At 37.3% G+C, this 15219-nt stretch overlaps 2 protein-coding genes across 4 annotated transcripts; one reads left to right on the plus strand and one right to left on the minus strand.

The window, feature by feature from the left end:
* Positions 1 to 766: 766 nt before the first annotated feature.
* Positions 767 to 1471, minus strand: LOC121947333 (transcription initiation factor TFIID subunit 13). 2 transcript variants are annotated; one of them, XM_042492338.1, is made up of 2 exons: positions 1445 to 1471; positions 767 to 1335 (listed from the first exon to the last, which is right to left on the minus strand). In XM_042492338.1, exon 2 carries the CDS (start codon positions 1332 to 1334, stop codon positions 960 to 962), a length of 375 nt encoding a protein of 124 aa, XP_042348272.1. In that variant the 5' UTR covers position 1335; positions 1445 to 1471; the 3' UTR covers positions 767 to 959. The 2 variants fall into 2 exon arrangements, with proteins under 2 accessions (XP_042348272.1, XP_042348271.1); XM_042492337.1 differs by having other exon boundaries at positions 767 to 1338.
* Positions 1472 to 2906: 1435 nt separating this feature from the next.
* On the plus strand, positions 2907 to 14860 carry slc35c2 (solute carrier family 35 member C2). 2 transcript variants are annotated; one of them, XM_042491702.1, is made up of 10 exons: positions 2907 to 3157; positions 3501 to 3707; positions 5163 to 5313; positions 6439 to 6502; positions 6644 to 6716; positions 8181 to 8349; positions 9469 to 9552; positions 11912 to 12087; positions 12972 to 13101; positions 14049 to 14860. In XM_042491702.1, the coding sequence occupies exons 2-10, from the start codon at positions 3597 to 3599 to the stop codon at positions 14177 to 14179; spliced, it is 1089 nt and encodes a 362-aa protein (XP_042347636.1). In that variant the 5' UTR covers positions 2907 to 3157; positions 3501 to 3596; the 3' UTR covers positions 14180 to 14860. The 2 variants fall into 2 exon arrangements, with proteins under 2 accessions (XP_042347636.1, XP_042347637.1); XM_042491703.1 differs by having other exon boundaries at positions 2907 to 3129.
* The last annotated feature ends 359 nt before the right edge of the window (positions 14861 to 15219 follow it).

Consider the following 15219-nt stretch of genomic DNA (forward strand, 5'->3'; position numbering starts at 1 on the left):
GATGAAACTCAAAGTTGTGATGTCATGGGACATTTAATCTTGAGTTGCTCCAAAGACAAATCATTGTGAAAGCTGTTGTAGATGACACTGAGAGCATGGACCAAATCAAAATGTGGTGTTCCACTTTAAGTCATGACATCAACATGCATTTTAGTGAGGGTTCAGGCAATGAATCAATGAATCTTTTTGTCTATAAAATATCAAATAGGAAAAGATTTCATCAGACTGCCACAGTCAAAAGATGAAGTCTTGTTTTGTTCTATCAACTCTCCAAACCTCCAAATAATTCAGTTTAATCACAGAAGATGAAAGGAAATTTGAATTTTGCTCTTTTTCCTTTTTAAAAATAACTTAAACTCATTAATCGATTATCCAAGTAGTTGTAGTTTTCGATAGTCAACTAATGGTTACACTCCAAACATCATTGTAACACTGTACGATGTTGAGGTAGACACTGTGGCTGCACTTTCAGGGGTCACATAACATTTTGGAGCTATGGTTTGATGATGCAGCAGTGAGTGCAGCATGATAATGCTGCCCTTTTAAAGCTTCTGCTGATACATGTGTGTGAGTTGAGTCACAAAATGTCACTGTCCATATCCAAGAAATGTTTTTTTCTGGGTATTCTGGTGCTAAACTTACATTAATGACTAGGTGACGTTGTCGTAACTGTTTGAAATCTCAGCAAATGGGCTTTATTTCTATCAAAAAAATGGGAGAGGGGCAACAGGCAACATGAGAAATGACCCCAAAAATGTTCAAGAAATTAAAAGTAAGTTTCTTTATTGTTCAACACTTGTTAAGCACTGTCCTACCACCAATAATAAAAACATGACACAAAAAACAGACATTGGACAGCAAGCTCAGTCTGAAACAAATTCCTGAAGAACAAAGGTAAGCTAATAAACAATTAGGCTGTAATTAAAGAAATGATCTGAAGATGAAGATCAAACAGGTGGTCAAGAGCCATAATTAGCTTCGTCGAAAGCTTTGCGGGCTCTCTTGAGCTCCTCGTTCATGGTCAGGAGGTCTTTGACTCTGGCGAACTTCCTGGGGTCTTTACGGATGAGGAAGACGATGTCCTCTACCTGTACGCGACCCTGGCGTCCGATGGACATGGCTTTGTGTGTCATTTCCGTGATAAACTCGATCACCAGGTCCTCCAGAATGTCCACAGACTCCGTGTACGGGTTCTGGTCGTCTCCAAATCCGTACATCATACACCGGAGCTCCTTGGAGAAGAGCCTCTTTCTCTTCCCGTGGCCGACGTCCACTCCGCTGGAGCCGTCCTCCAGCTCCTCGTCGAAGCCGGGCTCCTCGTCCTCATCCGCCATTCTGCTGGAAAACACACGGACACAACGGTTTAACGAGCATTACTAACACCCTAAAAGCATTAAATGTCATATTTTATCCTGTTACGTTTACCACGAGAAGAAAAGGTTACCTTTTAGCTCGGCGTAGTAGCAAAACAAAAAAAAAACACAAACTAGTCCTTTGTTGACTTCCGCCTGTTTCTTCTTCGACGGCGGAAGTGATTTGGGGATAATGACTGGTTACTGTAGAAAATTAAACACTGCCCCCTGCTGTTATTTTTTCTCCTGGTGGCCGCGAGTAACATGATTACCACAAAGTTTGCACGTTACTCAGACACTTAGGATAATATTGTCGTCTATTTTACTTTCAAGATTAACTCTGAAGTTAAATTATTAGTAGGTGTTAGTAATTAGTATTGAGTAGAAACAGAATACTTTACAATTCAATTGCTATCATTACAAAGTAATGAATGAGAATGTATGCATTTATGTTTTATGTTAACATTTATTTAAGTACATGTATGACACACACACACACACACACACACACACACACACACACACACATATATATATATATATATATATATATATATATGTATATATGGTCACTCTTGACAGTGAAGAATTTCCGCGTTTGTGTTCAAAACAAGGACACAGACTGTTCTAAATATTTTTGGGCTACTGGGAAAGTTTTCCATAGGCTACATAGATGCAGGTACTTTAAGACCAAACATAATTTAAATAATTGCAAAATTTAGTAAACACACTTGTGTGAGCTCGTTAAAGACAATGAAGCTCATGTTTTCATTAGTATATATTTTTAAGTTAATTTGAGCTAGCCCTCTTTTTGTTTTATTTCTATGTGTTTTATTATTATAATTTTTCTTATTATTACTATAATGCCACTTCTATTTTGGATAGGGTTTTAACTTGATTTGCTTAACCCGAGCAAAGCTATTCGATAATCGAGACTTTGCCTTGTTTGTAATGATAAAGTTCTCAAATACATTTTTAATTAATTTTATTACTGTTATGATTTATTTATTTATTTTATCTATTTTTTGCTCTTTTTGTATATTATTTCAGAGAAAAACTCCATGAAGGCGGTAGTGAGAAATAACAACTTCAGCAGAAAAGTCTAAGTGTATTAAATCATGCCACTTTGTTAGAGACTGTTTTGGGATAACTGAAGAATGGTTTACAATGAATCAATCACGGTATTAAGTTCAAATGCATGTGACCTGCATTTGGGAAATAAACACTGCTCCCCTAAAGTGAAGAGATTAATCAGTGAAGTTTTTTGCACGTTTGTGTCGCCATTCAAGTGTGACACGTAGCTGCCTGGGGGGCGAGTTTTTTTTTTTGGTTTTTTTTTTTTACTTCTTGTGTATTTTTCCGAGGCAGGCATGACCCGCCCTACTCTGCCTCTGATTGGTTATTTTATCTTGACCCTAACCAATCTCATGCATCATGCCTAAACCTAACCAATCCAACTAACAGAGGTAACGAGTACTAGCCAATCAAAGGGAGAGTAGGGCGGGTCATGATTGGCCCTCCCAGGAAAAAATATTAGCTACCGGCGGACGCACTGTCACTAGTTGCAGAAGGCGAGTGATAATATTAAAAGTTCACGGAGCGCACTTTGTACGTCAAGAAATAACGGCTTATCTAGTTGTTTTATAGTCAGCAGGCGTTAATAAACCCATGTCAACAGAGCAATACCGGTGATGGAAAGAAAGCTAATGTCAGTTCATGGTGTATAACGTAGTTAGCGGACAATGGGACCTGTCAAACTTAGCCAAACAACCATCTGGTGCGTACCTCCCATTCCCTAGCTACTGGTGAGTTTAAGTGCTAATATAACACGAGTCTGTCTTATTTATAATGTAAACTAATTCAGTTTCTGTTTAATAACTTGTTTGCTAACAATGGTTAATAATAGGTATCCTAGTAGTGCATTAACAATTAGCCGACGTGGTTAAACAGCTAACTAAGTTGACTTAGCTGATGGTGGTAGACAAACTTCGAGCTAACACTAGTGTTGCCTTTAAACTAACATTGCAGCAGGCACGTATAATATTCTGAAAACTATCTAGCTACATATTCAGCTGTAATATATCATTACTGCACCCTAACCCTGTTTCTCTCGCTCTCTACCCTCCTTTCTCCTCTTCCTCAAAACAGTCTGCTATGGGTGTTAGGAAGAAGTGCAGATTCAGTTTGACGATGTCCTCTTAACAACAGCTGTCCTCTCTCAAACACTGATCCTGGCATCCCTGCATGGCGTGCCCCGTCCAGTTCCTGTGCCGGGGGCTTCGCACTGTTGGACTAGTTCTCCTGTACTATGTCTTTTCTATAGGCATCACGTTTTATAACAAATGGCTGATGAAGGTGAGTGAAAGAGTTCATAAATCACCATTTGGTTTCCAGCATTCAAACTACTCCTCTACACAGGGCAACCATTGTTTATCTTTGGGATAATTAATGGAAATGATCAAACCTGGTTAACCATATTAGCAGTGATGATGCTCAATTTTCTTTGCTACTTTTGCAAAATGTCAGGAGGCCAGGGGCCACAGCAGCCCCATACATGATTTAGGATTTTAGGACATTTCTAGGATTTTAGGACATTTCTCAGATTTGAGGACATTTCTCAGATTTGAGGCCGTTTTCAGAATATTAGGATGTTTCTTGGAATTATGGACTTTTCTTGGATTTTTTAGGATCTTTCTAGGATTTTAGAACATTTCTAGGGTTGGAGGACATTTTAATTTTTTAGGACATTTCTAGGATTTTAGGACATTTCTCCTACTTTTTAAAAAAAAATATATATATATAAAGCTCTATTTTGATGCTGTTTTCTGCACTCTGGTGCCGTATGTATGGTGAAAGTAAAAAAACAAAACAATTCCTAGTATATGTTCATTTTAATTGTGAATTAGAAAATGGTGGTGGTGGTGTGTGTGTGTGGGGGGGGGCACCAGGCACCCTATCAGAGGCCACATTTGGCCTGCAGGCTGTAAGTTGAGTATCACTGCTGTAACGTGTTTTTTTTTTTGTTTGTTTTTCTTTTTTTTTAAGTGGAGTACTTATCCTCCATAGTCATTGTGTTACATACAGTGGATGTCTTTCGGCATCTGCCTGTTTGGAGGAGCAGGCTGGAGCTAAGCAATGCCGTTGTGGATGGGGATCAGCAACAAGTTGTATTTTAGTCACCTAAAAAAGTCCTGCCTTAAAAAAAAAAAGTTTTAGTATTTTCTCTCGTTCCAATGGTAAAGCTAAGGGCTTCAGTTCTGCATCTATGTTCTTGTCAAAGCCACCAGACTTTATTGACACAAACAGTCATTTTGGCTCACTGAATCTGGAAGCTACTGGTCCACCACTGAGATCAGTTAGTTGGTTAGTGTTATTTCTTGTCTTTCTTGTATTTCTTGTCCACACTATAACACTGAGGCAGCAGTAGACCAGCAGCTCCTGTGTTCAGCAATGTTAAATTTCTGTTTTTCTCAGTGGAGTCTGGCTTTGAATAAAGCATAGAATTTCTTCATTTTCAGTTGGAAATCACTGTCTGACATGAAGGTACAGTGGAGAAAATACTTTCAACATAGCGTACACTAAACTGATATTTATTTTTTTAGGTGGCTAAAACATGTAGTGTTGCTGAGTCTTTCACAGCAGTACTTTGCTTGGAACCACATACAAGCCCACTTAAACAAACCTGAGCTCTTCCTTTTAATAGGTATAATACCTCCCAGTGTGTCAGGGTTCAGGACCCTGAGAAAAACCCTGAGACACTGATGTATTTGGCTAGACTATCCTATATGACCCTGTCCGTCTCTCTGTCAGGGATTCCACTATCCGCTCTTTATGACGTTGGTTCACCTCGCCATCATCTTCTGCCTGTCGACTCTGACGCGACGGGCCATGCAGTGGCGGACAGGGAAACCCCGCATCATTTTGAGCTGGAGAGATTACTTCTACAAAGTGGCACCCACAGGTGAGACAGTGGAGAGTTTAACTCAACTGCTCAGGAGGCAGCACAAAGTATTCAGAGAGCAGAGAAATAGAGACGGGACTGATAGTCAGCTCTTATCATGTTCACTGACGGACGAAGCTTCCAGTGAAGAGGACTTTGACTAAAGTCCATATTGACGCAGACATTACATCACACCTGGTGGGATAGATGAAGATTCTAATGAAACAAAATGGCAAAAAAAACCAAAACCCCCCAAAGACAATATAAAATAGAAGCAGATGTTCTTTTGACACTTTGGATAGGATTTCCTATTTTCAGTTTTGTCTTTTATCAATAACAGAAACATCAGATTTAGACAACTTTATTTATTCCAGAATGGCAATTAAGCTTTACAATCTAATCAGACTACACACAAACTCACAGACAGCAAACTGTAGAAGGTCAAAAGATCCAATTTCATTCTTCAATTTAGAGCCTTAAATAAGTGGGTTGCGCTGTTACTCAGTTAAGTGTTACGCAGCATCTTTTTCACCTTTGAAAAAGATGCTGTGAAACCTGGATCGATATCTTGTGCTGTGTGTAGATGCTTTTCACAAGCTATTTGACCCTTTGAAACCTGAGCAGGTTGATTTGATTTATTTTGAAAATATGGGAAAAGAAGGCAAAAGTCGATTGGGAAAGAAATGTCCCACAGACTGCAAGAAATTAGTTAAAGGTGACAAGGAAATTACCTAAAAATTATTTTAAAAAAGAGTGGAGGATTATTGGAAAATTATATATTTATTTATTTTAAATATCCCAACAGACTATTTTTAAAATGAGAAAAAAAATCATATTTATGCCCAACATTATAATCAAATAAATACATTTTTATCAGCAGTTTTTCTAAATCGTCGTTTGTTTTTTACTTTTTGCTTATTGTCAGTTGATTTTATTTTAACTTTTTTTTTTACTCTTTGTTTTTTTCTTCAACTAAGTTTTTGCTCATTTTTGGAGCATGTCTTTTTATCTTGTGAAGTCATTCATTACCTTTTATCCCTGTTTTTAGAAGAAATCAAACCAATTTGCATACGTTTTGAAGGACATATAAGAACATCATGTATTGCAAAGTGTGATTTTAGTCCTTAATTCTTTGCTTTTATCCAGCCTTGGCCACAGCACTGGATATTGGACTTTCCAACTGGAGCTTCCTGTTCATCACCATTAGCTTGTAAGTGTTTTTGCTTAGGCTTCTTTTAATAGAAGATACCTCTTTAATCTGAACTGAAAAAACTTAAGGCTAGCAGTACTGTATTTATAACGTTTTAAGATTGTTCATTCTTTAGAGTGGCTCTTTTTTGTTTCATTCAAGGTACACCATGACCAAGTCCTCCGCAGTGCTCTTCATCCTCTTCTTCTCCCTGGTCTTCAAACTAGAGGAGCCGGTGAGTACCCTTTTTTTTTTTTTCAACTTCAAACTTGAGTCCTGCTCACGTTTTTTGTCCAAATCATTTGATATTGAGTATCAGCCAATACCGAGGCCCAATCTGATACTTGTATTTACTTGGATAATACAGCTGCACAATGAACACTTCAAGCACTTTAAAGTTTGTAAACTCAGTCCAGTGTAGGTGCTTGACAGTTTAATAGCTCTGCAATGCAATACAGAAAAAAGTCTGCATCCAAACAGTTCCTGAGGGGTTATATATGTTTTGTTTTGTGTTTTTTTTAAATAACAAGGTAAACTAAATGTATGTATGTATGTATGTATGTATGTATGTATATATATATATGTGTGTATGTAAAATAAATAAGTAAACAAACTAAAATGTCTTAAGAAATTTCTCCCAATTCCACTTTGTGCAGCATTTGTTTTTTCAACAAAATCGTAAAAGTTAAAATATATATTTAAAAACAGCTCTCAAATCCACTTAGTGCCGCACAGTTATAAAAGTGCAGAACACGGAGTAATATAATCGCAATTCATAATGCCCGCCACCCATGCTGCCCAAGGCACACAAAAAGAGTAAACAACTGAGACAGACCCGTCCCCCCTCTGTCTCTCTCTCTCTGTCTCTCTTCTCTCTCTCTGTTGTACCAAAATTCGATCAAACCATGAAACTAGGCAGCGCTGATGGAATATAAATCAAGTTTATGTTGCCACACTGCCTGTTTCTCACCTAAAATGTTTTCAGAAGCTTATTCTAACGCCTTGATTATCTGTAATGGTGAGAGTTTGTGAACAGGAAGTAGGGCCCAAAGTGCTACGTGCACAATGAAAACAGAGGCCAAAAAAAACAAAACAGAGATCAAATGGTAAAACAAAGCAGCACTGATCAAATATAAAACAAGATTCTGTTAACTGTGTGGCCCATTTCTTGACTTAAATGTTTTCAGAAACATGGTTTGGCTTGCCATGTAACTGTAACACGAGATCGGGTCGACCGCCATTCTGTTGAATCGACGAATGTCACCCAATAGATGCCTCTAGTAGTTGTAGGTTTTCTACCTTCTGAACAAAACTTTGAATGCCACAGTCCTATTTTTTTCTGGTCATATACCACCAATTTCAAAAGTATTTGCATTCTTTACTTCATATAGGGCTTTGTTGTATGTGAGGACTCTTGATATCTCTAAAATACTTCTTTAAAGCAAGGGAACATTATCCATGTACGACAAACTTATTGTCATAGATACATAGATGATCACAAAGTGCAGAGACAGAAAGACACTCATGATTCTTTTAACCATATCTTCAGCCTTTTCAGTTAAGTTTTTGGTCAATCATATTTCTGTCCTTTGTTATCTTCTTCTGTGTATCTCAATTTCTCCTGTTTTGTTCCTTCAGTATTTCTCATCTTTAATTATTTTCTTCTACTGTTTCTCTCTCCTCTGTCCCTCTGGACCAGAACCCATTCCTGATCCTGGTGGTCCTGCTGATCTCCAGCGGTCTGTTTATGTTTACATATGAGTCGACCCAGTTCAACATGGAGGGCTTCATCATGGTGCTGCTGGCGTCCTTCATAGGCGGGATCCGCTGGACCCTCACTCAGGTCCTCATGCAGAAAGCAGAGCTGGGTCAGTGTTGAGTCCCGTGTCACATTAAAAATGATAAATATATGTAAAGCAGTGCTGTTAGAGTTACTTTGCTTGTGGGCATTTTAGCCACATACGCACTTAAATTTAATTATCTGCTTTCCCACATCTGTGGCAATCCACGCACACTGAATTGGTATAAATAAAAAGATGAACAAACCACTTCCTTTGAAACATCTGAAAGTGACAGTTCAGAATACAAATGAAAATCAGGAATATTCTGTATGTACAAGACATTTTAGCTGATCAGTAAACAGCTCAACCCAGCTGTTACTCTGTCGGTTTCCAATCTTTTTATGATGCACATGGCAATTATCTTGAATGAACTGATAGACAAACAGATAAGCTTCCTGTGAGACCTTTAAAAGAGACTCCACAGAATACAAATTAAAAATAGTGAATACATTGTTTAACCCTTTAACGCCTTGATCAACATCGGTTTCTTGTGCTCCATTCAGAGGCTTTTCACAACCATTTTAACCTCTGAAACTTGAGGAAATTGGTTCGGTTTCCCTCAAAAACACAGGAAAAAGATAATTAACAACTTGGCAATAACTGTTCTGTAAACTGCAAGACATTAATGAAAGGTGACAAGGAAATCACCTGAAAATTGTCCAGGATTGATTATTAGATGAAAAAAACAGAAAAAAATGTCCAGACAACTATATTTATAATTATCTTAATTATAGATTAGATTTTAAATTATCTTACAGAACAAAAGGAAACAAAATATTTCCTTTTTATTTTAGGTCTTTTTTTTTTGATAATTTTCCAGTAAATTTCTCAACTTTTTTCCTACTTTTTTGGACACTTATTGATAACCTGCCCATTGCCTTCCCATGTTTTTGAAAGAAATCAAGACAGTTTGCTCAACTTTCATAGAGTTAATATAACCCCAATTTAAAATGAACAAACATATTCAACCAGCAGCTAATAGAAGAATCAGACAAGAACTAAAATATAACCTCTGACACAACTTTTTGGTACATCTGTATTTATATTTATTTTTATTTATATTTTGCCTTAACTGTAATAGAATTGAAACACTTGAAACCATGTGTAACTCCTCAGTCTTGTTTTTCATGCTGTACTTTCCTCCAGGCCTTCAGAACCCAATAGACGCCATGTACCACCTACAACCTCTCATGTTTCTTGGCCTCTTTCCCCTCTTCCTCTTTAATGAAGGTGAGTAAATTTGAGAACTGTGGTTTGACACCCCCCGTTATGGAATATTAGATTTTTTCACTGAAAGATGTTATAGACCCCTCTGTGCAGACCAAAGGTCATTTTCCTCATAAAACCAAAGTGTCAACTAGAGTCTGTTCTAATTCATACACCTAAGCTATATGCATGTGTGATGTATTGTTAGCAATTGCCAAAAGTACCCAAGTGCCTGTTCAGACTGCAGGGCGTAGAGGTTTGTCAAAGCTCATTAGGACACACTCAGTCTCTATAAACTGCTATCTGCATATATAAATAGAACCTGTAGGCATCTCTACAAGATTTTAGTATTTGAGGCATCCTGGTTTGCAGTGGTAGTCTGACTAGGATTGACAATCCCGTGTGAGCGGGCTTTGGTTGCCTGAAGGTTAACAGTCAACGTTGAGAGCAAAAGAGGCTGAGCTCATAGGGCGAAATGCAAACCATTTGACGAACGTCTGATGAAGGTTTAGCTTCTAATTATATAACTTTTTTCTACTTTGCTGTTGATAGAGATTAAACAAAATGGTGCCTGGACTTGTTCCAGGTTGCGAAATGAAAATCTGGACCGGATGCATTATGTTTACGAGTTGTCCCTATGTATGTGCATCCCATTCTCTCCAACACGTTATCTCAAGAACATCCTGATTCAATTTCTTCAAATGTGGCACAAACATCCACTTCAACTTAATGATGAACTGATTAGATTTTGAGGGCCAAAGTTCAATGTCACTGTGACTTCCAAAAACCTTTTTTTGGCCAGAAATTAAGAACTCATCAGCTAATTAATACAACATTTTATATAAATATCTACTTTTCTGGTCATTATTCTTTGTCATAACTCAGGAACAGAAGGGGAGACCTTTGGTCAGATGAACTGAAATGAAATAAATGAAGTGAAATGAAACGAAACTGATTGTGTAGCTTCTGTGCTGCCGGGGTGCAGATGTGTGTGATGGGATGGGAGCCACTGGGTTTAGAGATTTGGAAACATTTGATCAGTAAGGCTATCCCGAGCTACGTGCATATATCCACGACTCAGTCGAGCTCACTGCACACATAAGATCTGTATCGTTCTCAACTCTCTGTGTTTAATGACATTTTTAACTCAAGAATAAATTTCTAGAAATCACTGATGACACAATATGTGATGTTATGATATTAAATATCCACGTTGGGACTGCCAGAAATGTATCTTGGGTCTTTAACAGTCTCATCACAAGGCGGGATTATGATGGTTCATTGTTAACCAGCTGTGGAGGTTCTGTCATGATTAGCAGTTTTGAAAATATTGGAGGACTTTTTCAGCTAAGTTACGTCTGGTCCAAATGTCTGCTGTGAAGAAACACTCTGAAGCAGTGCAAGGACAGAATGCATCATGTCTGGGTTTACTGTAAAGCATGTTGGCATTTTTCAGAGTTGGGACACAACTTTGTACCACCTAGTGTTCTTAAGTGTGCCACTGAGAGAGACCCAAAGTTTCACTTCAATATTCTGACATTTCTTTAGTCTTGCTTTTTATGTCGGGTAGCCAGTGTAACAACAAGTAGCTGCAGATACAAGATTTTCTCTGCTAGATTTTTTTGCACTCCCATAACACTTTTGTGATCTTAATAGTGTAATTTTTGGCAGTTATGAGTGTAAGGTGGAGTCTGTGTAAACACCATAGTCTGACTATGCTAATAGGATTGATGTTCAGAGTCAGCCTGAGGGCAGGTCCATAAAGAAATATTCCACTCCTGGAAAGATGGTCTGTTCATAAAACTGGGCTGTTTATGCAGCAGAAAGATGCAAATAGTTTTGCTTTTGAGTGTAGAAAGAGGTAGAAAACTAATAATTATCAAAAAGCACAGAGCTGTACCGGACAAATGAACGCTCCCGCCGGTGAGTAACGTAACGCAAACTCGTTCATTTAACACAATGGCAGCCAACTGGTAATAAACAATCTCATTTTACAGATAAAGAGTAAAACATGTTTCTGAAAACATGTTTTTCATCTGTTTTTGGACACCCTGTGCCCAGTGGTGATGGCAGGGGATGCAGGGAATACTAAAAAATAGAAGTAATCTTCAATAACTCAAATGTACCTCCAGCAAACTGTACATATTGTTGTCTGTTATCTAAGTGGTTTCACAACCAGTTTAGAGCTAGTCCTCTCACTCCATATGAGTGTAATTTTGAAAGTAACATGGTTTTTATCTATGTCATCTCTTATGACGGTGTATTAGGGCCATTATAGATAAAAAAATCTGACTTGTAAATCCTGGAATATAAATGGGAATAACCGGTGACAAGCTCATGATGGAAACATCACTGTAGATTTTCCTCTCTGTCTTGGTTTCAGGGCTCAGCCTCAGCATGTCAGAGAAGTTATTCCGGGTGACGGAGCTCTCACCTCTCCTGTATTCAGTCTTCACGCTGAGTATCGGCGGCGCACTGGCCTTTGGTTTAGGCTTCTCAGAGTTCCTGCTGGTCTCCAGAACCTCCAGCCTCACATTATCCATATCAGGGATCTTTAAGGTACTTGATAATGCTGTTGCTGTGTATTTGTGTGACAGAAGTTAAAAAAGTTTAAAAAAAAAAAAAGGAAATCAATTAAAGTTCAAATTACAAGTATAAGTATAATGTGTTTCCAGACTACATAACAACATGTGTATGTACAGCATAGAGCCAGAATAATCAGCGCAAGACAGGATGTTATCTCTTTAAGCCAGTGGCTGAAAAAACTAACTAAACTCAAACAATCAACGCTCTAATTTTGAATTTGTTGTTTGTGTTTATTGTTTTTCTTTTTCTTTTTTTTTCTTTTTGTTTTAGTATTTTTTTGTGTTCATTGTTGTTGTTGCTTTCTTACTTTTATCCCATTTCGAATCCAATATCATGGCTTTGGTGAATTCGTACTCCGTTATATGTAAGAACTTAATATTGTATAAGGGTTAAAAATAATAATAATAAATAGATAATAATAAGAAGAAGAAAAAATGAAGAAGAAGAAGAAATGAGGCAGTAGAAGAAGAAATAAAGAAGAATAAATAAATAAACCACTGGCTGAGGAGGACATATTTGTTTAGTAGAAGGCAATTGGACAGTTCAACTGGGCAGAAATCATCCTCGCAATTTCATAATTTCATGTCCTCTCAGTGATACATATTCAGGTGCAGACCTAAGATGCAGAGTTAAGGATTAAGAGGGATGGGTTTAGAGGTTATTCTGGAAATCACTGTTATAATTTATTTCTGAAATATTTGCATCTTCTCACATTCACAAATACAGCGGACCAGTGTTCCTTCATGAGTTTGGTTTTTTAACACAGATGACTTGGATGGCTGCAGTCTTCTGGTCTTGTTCAGATCTATCTAATTCACCCGTTCCTTCATTCCATATATCGTCTTGTGTTCCTGCAGGAGGTGTGTACTCTGATTTTGGCAGCAGCTCTGATGGGAGACAAAATGAGCATGCTTAATTGGCTGGGATTCGCTGTATGTCTGTGTGGCATTTCATTGCATGTGGGACTCAAGACATATTATTCCAGAAGTAAGTGTTCATTTATTATTATTGTCCCTTATACTGTCGTGTTAAAATTCTATTACCAAGAGTCAATCAAATATTTCTAAATTTTGAAAACAAAACCATTAGGAGGTGCAGAAGTCTGTTTTTTTCTCAGACCACTTGAAATTAGAATATGCTCAAAGTTAAATATGGGAGTTTTAAGGTGAACAGAGAGACTTTCTCTCGACAGCAAGTAAATATTCTTTAACTCTGCACTAACATTATTGTGTACAGGGAACCTCAAACATTATAGTCATATAATAATAAGATAAAATTGTAAGCGGACAGGGACTTAACCCTTTTTGACCACATTGGCTTGATATCCTTCAAAAAAAACGGGAAGCTGGCAATGGGCAACAAAAAAAAAAGAAATGACACAAAACTGCAAAAAAAAAACAAAAAGAAAAAGAAGTCCAGGAAAATTAATGGAAAATTTGTCTAAAAAAAAAAAAAAAGAAAAGCAAATGATGTGGAAAAGGTGCTAAAAATATAATCATTCTGAAGCATGATTCTAAATACGTAATTATAAATGTAATTAGAATAATTAAAAGCTAGCTTTTCTCTTTCTCCCTAGACATTTTCCCCTAACCTTTTAAAAATAATTTTCCAGTTCTACAAATTTCGTTTCATTTGTGGAACATTTCTAAATACGTTTCAAATTTAAAGAGGCTTTACTGGCATGACCATAGTGAAACTGTATCGCCAAAGCACATTTTAACAGCTGTTTTAACAGGTAACAGTGCAGTGCTAAGTTGCTCATTGCTTTTTTTCCCCCATGCTTTTAAAGAAATTGCACCAAATTGCTCAAAGGTTTAAATACTTGTGAAAGGCATTATAAAGCAGCACAAGAAAAGCAATGTCACTCCAATTTTTAAAGAGTTAAAGAAGAGATGATAACGCTGAATATGTCTACTCTGTCATTATTCCATCAGATAAGGGGCCGTCTTTAAGACAGCTCAACAGTAAGAGCCCAGAGCTCGAGTTGCCATTACTGCGGCTGAATGGAGACGAAAAAGACGATTCGGCCGCTGAAGACGAGGAACAAGAAATCACTCTGCACTGACATCACAGGAAACGGGCCACTGATGTCTAAACTGTCTTTATACTAGTCATTCCTTTTACCATTGGACGGTTGGAACAGTGACGCCAAAGCTTTAGAACGCCCAAAAACTGTCATGTTTGGGAAACACTGCCACAAAAAAAGAGGAAGCAGCCTCCTCAGCTCTTTTCCTCCATCGATCATGTCTTGTGGCCAGGCCAGGGCCTCATTATGTAGCTTACATTATGACAAAAGTTATGATTTTTTTGCCTTAGGGGAGCTTCAAAAATGTAGCTTAAACATTCAAGTGTCATCAAAGTATGATGTATGGAGAGAGAGAGTGGGTGTTAAAGGGATACTTTGACACACTGAATTATAGCGGGTCATTTTTCTCTGCTAGATACTTGTCACACAGTGGGAATATCCCCTTAACGCTATACATATGTGTGCTTTTATAACGTTAATAGCATTTTAAGTGGCACATATTGCTACAGAATGTGGTTCAGGAAAAATGGACTATAATTCAAAGTGTGCTATTATCCTTATAATACAGAGTGGGAGCAGTGGTAACCATATTTCAAATTACCTTATTTTTTTCCCCTTAAATATGTAGCATTCTGAAGTAAGGGTTGACTGATATTGGTTTTTCAGGGCCGATACTGATACCGATTAGTAGAAGTTAATGAGACCGATAACTGATATTAGGAAATGATATACATTTACAATGAAAATGAAAATCTGTCAATATTTAGAATTTGGAATATAACAAACTCCAACACAAAACTTTGTTAAAATGCCTTTGGCAAATGTTTCATCAAAATTGAAACATTCAACATCATATACAATTTTTTAAAAGTCAAGTGAAAATTTAAATAAAAATAAATTTAAAAAATAGCTCTCTTAGGTTTTAAAAAGTAAATGTTCCTTCCATGTTGACACTTTCTTTGCACTTTTTAAGTAATTAATTTCATCTCTGATCAGTAAAATTAAAATTGGCAAAATACCAAATCTCAGCCCCAATAATCAGCCAGGCCGATAATCTGTCGACCCCTATTCTGAAGATT

The sequence above is a fragment of the Plectropomus leopardus genome, chromosome 8 (assembly GCF_008729295.1).
Source record: "Plectropomus leopardus isolate mb chromosome 8, YSFRI_Pleo_2.0, whole genome shotgun sequence".
Taxonomy (NCBI): domain Eukaryota; kingdom Metazoa; phylum Chordata; class Actinopteri; order Perciformes; family Serranidae; genus Plectropomus; species Plectropomus leopardus.

Excerpts from the sequence above, each read along its gene's own strand:
- LOC121947333 (XM_042492338.1), bottom strand. The coding sequence starts at position 1,334 with ATGGCGGATGAGGACGAGGAGCCCGGCTTCGACGAGGAGCTGGAGGAC.
- slc35c2 (XM_042491702.1), top strand. The coding sequence starts at position 3,597 with ATGGCGTGCCCCGTCCAGTTCCTGTGCCGGGGGCTTCGCACTGTTGGA. Across the intron at positions 6,717-8,180 it reads TCTTCAAACTAGAGGAGCCG|AACCCATTCCTGATCCTGGT; the intron begins GTGAGTACCCTT and ends CCTCTGGACCAG. Across the intron at positions 13,102-14,048 it reads CAAGACATATTATTCCAGAA|ATAAGGGGCCGTCTTTAAGA; the intron begins GTAAGTGTTCAT and ends TTATTCCATCAG.